Raw genomic sequence first — 7,086 nt, 5'->3', positions numbered from 1 at the left:
TTAATTTTAAAAAGGCAATGAGCAGAGATTAAAAAGATCTTTACTCTACTGCCACTTTTATCTCAACTACCTATGGGATTTGTGAAAGAAATTTTAAATTCTTTCTCCCTATTGCTCAGGTGTCAAGAATATACAGGAAAGAAGGATACAAGGAAGAGGTAACTATAGGGTGGAAGTGGGAAGAGAGCTGTTACATTGTGGCAGTCAATGTCACAAGACAAAATGTGTATGAACTGCTGTATGGAAAATGAATTTGTTCTGTAAACTTTCACCCAAATCACAATAAAAATTTTTTAAAAAATAAAAAGTAAGGCTTTTACAGCAGACTTGCCCACTGGGGGTAAAAAAAAAAAAAAAAAATTCTTTCTCCCTACCTGCATACTTTATATCCACAACCATTCCTGTATTCTTTCCTTTAAATCTCAAAATATTTCCTTCTTTCTGCTCACAACTGACTTCTTCCTCTTGCCTCCTCCAGGATCCTCTAAGCCACTCAACTCCTTTCTTTCCTGTATTTTCAACCCCTCCATCCTCTCTACTGGCTCCTCCTGCAGTCTACAAATTTGTTCAAGTTTCTCCCATCCTAAAAAAAGAAAAAAAAAAACACCTTCCCTAGACACTAAATTTCCCTCTACCTGGCATCCAATATTCTTCTGATCCTTTTCTATCCACTTATAGATTACCTATGAACTCTTCAACGTGCTACAATCTGACTTCCAGAAGAACTGCCTACTATCCTACAGAATCCCACTACCACTGAGTCAATTCTAACTGATAAGCTATCTCTAATGTCACCAAATTCTTTCTTTTTCAAAATTCAATATATAGTTAGTATTTACCTCACTGTATCTCTGAAGCATTTTACACTGTGCTTCTTGAAACTCTTCCTTGGACACCACCACGGTCTTCCTACCATTCTGGTGTAAGACTTTTTCACTAGTTCCCCTGTAAAATGTACTAAATGTTGTAGTACCAAAAGAATCCCTATGCATATCAAACTCCAGGACCTTTCTAAATGATTTTATTCTAAGTCACTCACCTGATGATAACTCCCAAATCTGCATCTCTAACCAAGATTTCTTTGAGTTTCACATGTGTGCAATTCAACTACCTATTAAACATTCCCACCTATGACCCATAAGAACCTAGACATTTCCTTCCATAATCACTTCCCCTTTTTTGCAGAATCTACTTTCACCCCTCATACACATCTAAGACTGCTCTATTTGTACCAAAAGACTCCAACTCCCTCTCCAGATTAGCTTTTCAGGTGGGCATCTGAGCCAGGCCAATCAGACTTTCCCTCCCAAGAATCTGAAATTGAGACCAAATTGTCTCAATTGGACACCTGAACAAGGAAATCATGTAAGGCCAAGATCATGAGCAAGTGAAATGGAGAAAGCCAGTCCACAGAGAGATGAGAATGAAGGAAAAAGGAAAAGGAGACCATACAGTCTGAGGAGAAAGACTGAGTTACTACTTTGGTACTGATGACCTGGTATTTGGCTATATCTCTAGCTTTACATTCTGTGAGATATCATTATAATTCTTCTAATAAATTATTTTCTTTGGGGGGAGGGGCTAGCCTACTAGGCCAGTTTTAGTGGATTTCTTTACTTGCAACAAAATGATCCCTATGATATTTTTCTTTGTACTACCAAAAAAGAAAAAAGTATCGATGATGAAACTATGTCATGCCATCAAGAGGGATCATGACTTCAGAGATATTAAAAAGTGACATCTTCTGTGACATATAATCAATGAAATCTATTTTTTATCTTCTCTATGTATGTCTTCCACCTACCTGAAATACTATTTTGTTTTCTATCTACCCTAATTCTACCCATCCTTCAAGACTACACTCAAGTCTACCTCTTCCTATATCAGCTCCAAGAGAAATTCAGAATGTAGTTAATCACTATGTAGTTACTTAATTTTAATCAAGTCTTATCCCCCCAAAAAGATTATAAACTCTTTAAGGGTAGCAATTTTTCCTTGTTTTTTAGATCCCACATATAGTCTTTAACCAACTGCCATGACCCAGGGCCTTTACAAATAATAAACACATGAAATGTTCATTTAACTTGGAAAAAGATTTATTCAATGGGTGATAATTATTCAGCCTTCCACCAAAGTCAAGGAAAAAGAGAAGATTTCAAAGAATATTTTAAAACATGGGGGAAAGATCATGATAACTTTTTTTTCCCCCACCATTTAAATAAAGGAAAGGACTTAGGTAGCAACAAACAGAGTTAAAGAACATAAACATATGTAGCTGCTCAACATCATTAGTTGTCAGGAAACTTAAAATTAAAATCACAGTAACAGGAAACTTAAAATCACAATAAAATATCATTACAGCCTCACCAGAACGGACAAACTAGCAAGGAAGCAGAGCAACTGAAACTCTCATGCAATGCTGGAATATAAACAGACTCTTAGGAAAACTGCTTCAGGGTATACACTAGAGTTAAACATACATATAACTTATGACTCAGCATATGAATGTATTTAGTATGATTTGCTAAATTATTTTTTGAGTCTGGGAACACTCAAAATTTTTTCCCATATAAATTAATGGTAATTGCTTCTTTACTTCACACCATTTCAGCTTACAAAAGTTTTTATAGCAACGTTCTACTTTCAGATATCAAGGGAAATGCACACTTCTATGCCTCAAAAAAAAAAAGGAAAGAAGAAAATTCTTTGCACAGTTAAAAAGCAAGATGTGCAATCTCCCCTTTGAGATTCTGATCAACAGTTAACTACTTTTCTTGGAGCAAAGTTGGTGAAAAAGAAGGATCAACACACTTGCATTAGCAGAACATGCTAAGGCACTCTGTCTGTAATAAGTCACAAGATCTTACATAAATGGAAATGACATGGATTCTAAGTTGGTAACCTGTCACTAACTTGCAGTGTGAATATGAAATCACTCAACCTCCCAAACTTGTAAAATAGATTTGGCCCTGCAGTTTTCTAAGGTCCCTTCTAACTACAAAAATCCTTTGCTTCCACGTGGAATTTTCATGAACACCAAACCAAAACTATACCCACTGTCATCGAGTTGATTGTGACTAACAACCCTATAGGACAGAGCAGAACTGACCCATATGGTTTCCAACGCTATTCATCTTTACAAAAGCAGACTGCCTCATCTTTCTTCCATGGATGGGTTGGCAGTTCGAACCGCCAACCTTCTGGTTAGCAGGTGAAAGCCTTAACCAACATGCCAGCAGAGCTCCTTTTCATGAACATAAACCCAAAACCCATTGTCATCGGGTTGGATCCAACTCATAGCAACCCTCCTTGGGTTCCCGAAGCAGTATCACTAAGGAAGTAGATTGTCCAACCTTCCTTCCGAGGAGTGGCTGGTGGGTTTGAACCACCAGCCTTCTGGTTAGCAGTCAAATGCCTTAGGCACTATTCCACCAGAGCTCCCATGAACTTATCCATCAGCCTATCAGTCCCTAAATGGCAACTCTGTATTGTACCTACCTCCCACCAATACAAACTACCCTTTTGAGTCCTCCTTATTTCAACACTACTAGTCTGACTGTAGCATAGTGGCTAAGACACTTGCCTGCTAACCAGACGGCTGGCGGTTCAAACCCACCAGCCACTCCTCGGAAGGAAGGTTGGGCAATCCTACTTCCGTAGTGATACTGCCTCGGAAACCCAAGGAGGGGTCGCTATGAGTCGGGTTTGACTCGACGGCACATAACAACAACAACAGTCTGACTGTAAGGAGCCCTGGTAGTGCAGTGGTTAAAGCACTGGGCTGCTAACCAGAAGATCAGGTTCTAACCGACCAGCCACTTAGCAAGAGAAAGATATAGTAGTCTGTTTCAGTAAAGATAGCAGCCGTGGAAACCCTATGTGGCAGCTCTACTCTTCCTATAGGATCACTATAAATTGAAATCAACTTGATGGCAGTGAGTTTTGGTCTTGGTTGGCTTTACTATAAAAGGCACAACAGAGGATAATACTTGAACTACCCAATCACCATCAAAAAACAAAACAAAACACACTGCCATTGAGTTCATCCTGACTCATAGCAACCCCCTCTTTGGGTTTCTGAGGCAGTATCTCTAGGAAGTAGACTGCCCAATCTTCCTTCCAAGGAGTGGCTGGTGGATTTGAACCACCAGCTTTCTGGTTAGCAGTCAAATGCCTTAGGCACTACAGCCACCAGAACTCCCATCACTATCAAAGAAAGTTCAAAATCTGAAAACTTTCAGCAGTTTTTCTCTAAACTCCCCAGCCAGATTCCCTTCCTCTACAGAGAAACATCATACATACACCTTCACAGCACAGTTTTAAAAAAAAAAGAATCATACTCCTACTTAGGCTCAAATATCCACTCAAGGTTATGTGCCAACCTGCAGTTATTAAGCGTGTATTATAATCAATATATGATAAGCAAAAGCATTTTAAAGAGCATTTTTTAAATTCTTTGGTCAACAAGCAACTAAAATGAATTCCATTAAACTCAAATGGGAATTCAAACATTCCATCCATAGGAATCACACTTTTATTTTTAATTTGGTGAAACTAAAACACAAGCAGAAAAGGGATTTGTGGGCCAGAGCAGTGGAGACGTGGTGGAAAGCATTCGACAAAGCAATGCCAACACTGATGCTATATTACTACTTACCAACAATTCCACTGAATCTATAGATACTACTCATCAAAGATGGATAGGTGAAACTTTTAGAATTGGGGGAATAGCAGAATAATCATAATTTGTCCACCTTTACTCTAAACAATTATCATAAGAATAACTATATGACCAGTCATAATAGGAAAAAAGTCCCACAGCCTCTCCAGAAATATGCTCTCAAAAAAGACTGACAGAAAGTAATTCTCATACTCTTAAGATTCAAACAAGGGACTAATTAAGAGAAGCTCTGATTCAATTTCAGGGATTACTGATATAAAAAATATATAGCCTTTTATTTTCTCCAACAGAAAATATTCTTTAGGTAACATTTAAAAGCAATCACTGTATCAAATGGGATAAAGTATCTAAAGTGCATTTCGCAAGGAAACATTATGTTCTTTGCCTCTTCTGCACCGAAAAAGTAACTTCACCTTTAGTAGTATTAAAAAAAAAAAAAAGTGCCAAAGTTGTCTATTTAAATTTTAAATGCTCTACACATTCAGCATACTTGCAGTTTCTGAAATGTAATGAAAAGAAATTATTGGTGATTCTAATATACAAACACCTTTTCTTAATGAGCCCTTCCTTCAAGATCTTACAAAAAGGAAGAAGAAAAAACCCACCACATAAGATTCCGGCAGGCTTTCAGCATATCCTTACTGATGCAACGTACAAGTTTTGCCTCACTAGTGATGTAAACGGGAGCTCTGGTAGCATAGTGGCTAAGGCACTTGACTGCTAACCAGAAGGCTGGTGGTTCAAACCCACCAGCCACTCCTCGGAAGGAAGGTTGGGCAATCCTACTTCCGTAGTGATACTGCCTCGGAAACCCAAGGAGGGGTCGCTATGAGTCGGGGCCGACTCGACGGCACATAACAACAACAACAAGAAGTGATGTAAACGGCTCCTGCCTATGGTAGCTAAACTGAAACCATTACTGGGCCAATTTCAGGAAGTGACTCCTTACCAATCGCACTGCCGCCAGTACCCTTTCGGTCAGCTCTTCCATTTGGTTTTTTATCATGTCAGAGTCCTAGTGCTCACCAAAACTGGAACTGCAGTATAGCCATGTCGAAATTATTTATTTTAAGCCAGCATCCTAAAATAGCAACATGCTAACTGTTGCCTCGCATCTGTACACCCCGACTTTAACATCGGACTTAAAACTTGGAAGCGAACGAAAAGAGCTCTTTCCGCAGACTAACCACCCCAGGCTCCTCACCCCGGGTCCTCGGGGTGCAAACATTCTGGCCGAAGCCGTCTGCTCCTACCCGCTCCGGGCGGGGCGCGCGTTCCCAGCGTGGGTCTCTGCGGTGGGGAAAGCATCGATTGGAAATAGCCTTATTCTAGGCACACCCCACCTGCGAAAATACGATCCAAAGACGAGCGCACCCAGAAATGCAGCTCTGCTCACAAAAAGATGTGTTTCCTCCCTTGGAACATTTTAAAGAACATATATAATATACAAAAAGGCTGGTCTCTTACCTTCCTACTTGCTCCTCCAAGGGACACCTTGGGCCTGGTTTTGAAATCCCCTTCAAAACTAAACATCTTTACAGCTTATCCCATCTAGGAGGAGATCCCGACCCCTAAATACAGCCCGGGGCTGGCCAGGAGGGACTGAGGGTCTCACAGGGGCGGAGGAGAGGCGAGGGCAGGGACGGGCACCGCTGCCCGGCCAGGCACCCAGAAGCCAGCGGCGGCTGCAGCTGCGAAAGATGCTGGAGCCCAAGCCCACCCTCCCTTAGAGGCTCTGCCCGCCCAGCCTCTGCCCTCTGGGATGGGGAGGGGGTGGCCGAGAAGACTAGGAGGACGGGGACGGTGACACTGGAGGATGCGGCTCTTCCTCACCTCCCCCCTCATTCAAGTCTCCCCCACTGTTCGCCGACGAGGCCAAGGGCGCCGGGAAAGGGGTGTTGACTCCCGCACTTGCACTACGAAACAGCCGCCTTGGGAGAGAAGATGGCCGCCGACTGCAGTTCTCGTCCGCGGCCCCGCGGGTCTGCGAGTGAGCGCGCCCCCGCCATCGATGACTCGGCGATCCTCCTGGCGCGCATGCCGAAGGGTGGCTGCTACGGCCGCGCCTCTGCCGGCGCCCCTCCCGGAGCGTGCGCGTCCTCGCAAGGCAAGTCCGGAACCTGGGGATTTTCCGCCGTGACTTCGTGAGCGTTATTTTGCACCTTTCACCTTGCTCTGCGGTCGAAGGAGGTTCTACGCTAGCAGGTTGGGGGGAGAACGAAGCTGCCGTTGTCATTCCAAATTCTTGAAATGCACATCCCTTCTGAGGGTATGACTGAAGTTTTTAACAAGCTGAAGAACTTGGAGCAGACTCCGCTCTTCAAAACTGGGCTCCAAGGACGGGGATGCATGTATGTGGGGATCAGTGGATCCCCGAGATCCTGAAATTGTATTCGGAATTTTAT

The 7,086-nt window shown here is 42.3% G+C and overlaps 1 protein-coding gene across 1 annotated transcript in view; it reads right to left on the bottom strand.

Annotated features, from left to right (window-relative positions):
* UBE3C (ubiquitin protein ligase E3C) overlaps nucleotides 1-6,214 on the bottom strand; it is a 245,604-nt gene extending 239,390 nt beyond the window's left edge. The window contains exon 1 of the mRNA XM_007952569.1: nucleotides 6,149-6,214. Coding sequence (XP_007950760.1) covers nucleotides 6,149-6,214 — 66 coding nt within the window. The remainder of the gene's footprint in view (nucleotides 1-6,148) is intronic.
* Between the last annotated feature and the right edge of the window lie 872 nt (nucleotides 6,215-7,086).

Source organism: Orycteropus afer, unplaced genomic scaffold (genome assembly GCF_000298275.1).
Source record: "Orycteropus afer afer isolate SDZICR_OR568_19922 unplaced genomic scaffold, OryAfe1.0 scaffold00347, whole genome shotgun sequence".
Classification (NCBI taxonomy): domain Eukaryota; kingdom Metazoa; phylum Chordata; class Mammalia; order Tubulidentata; family Orycteropodidae; genus Orycteropus; species Orycteropus afer.
The sequence above is the reverse complement of the archived record's forward strand: the minus strand, read 5'-3'. Positions and strand labels throughout refer to the sequence as shown.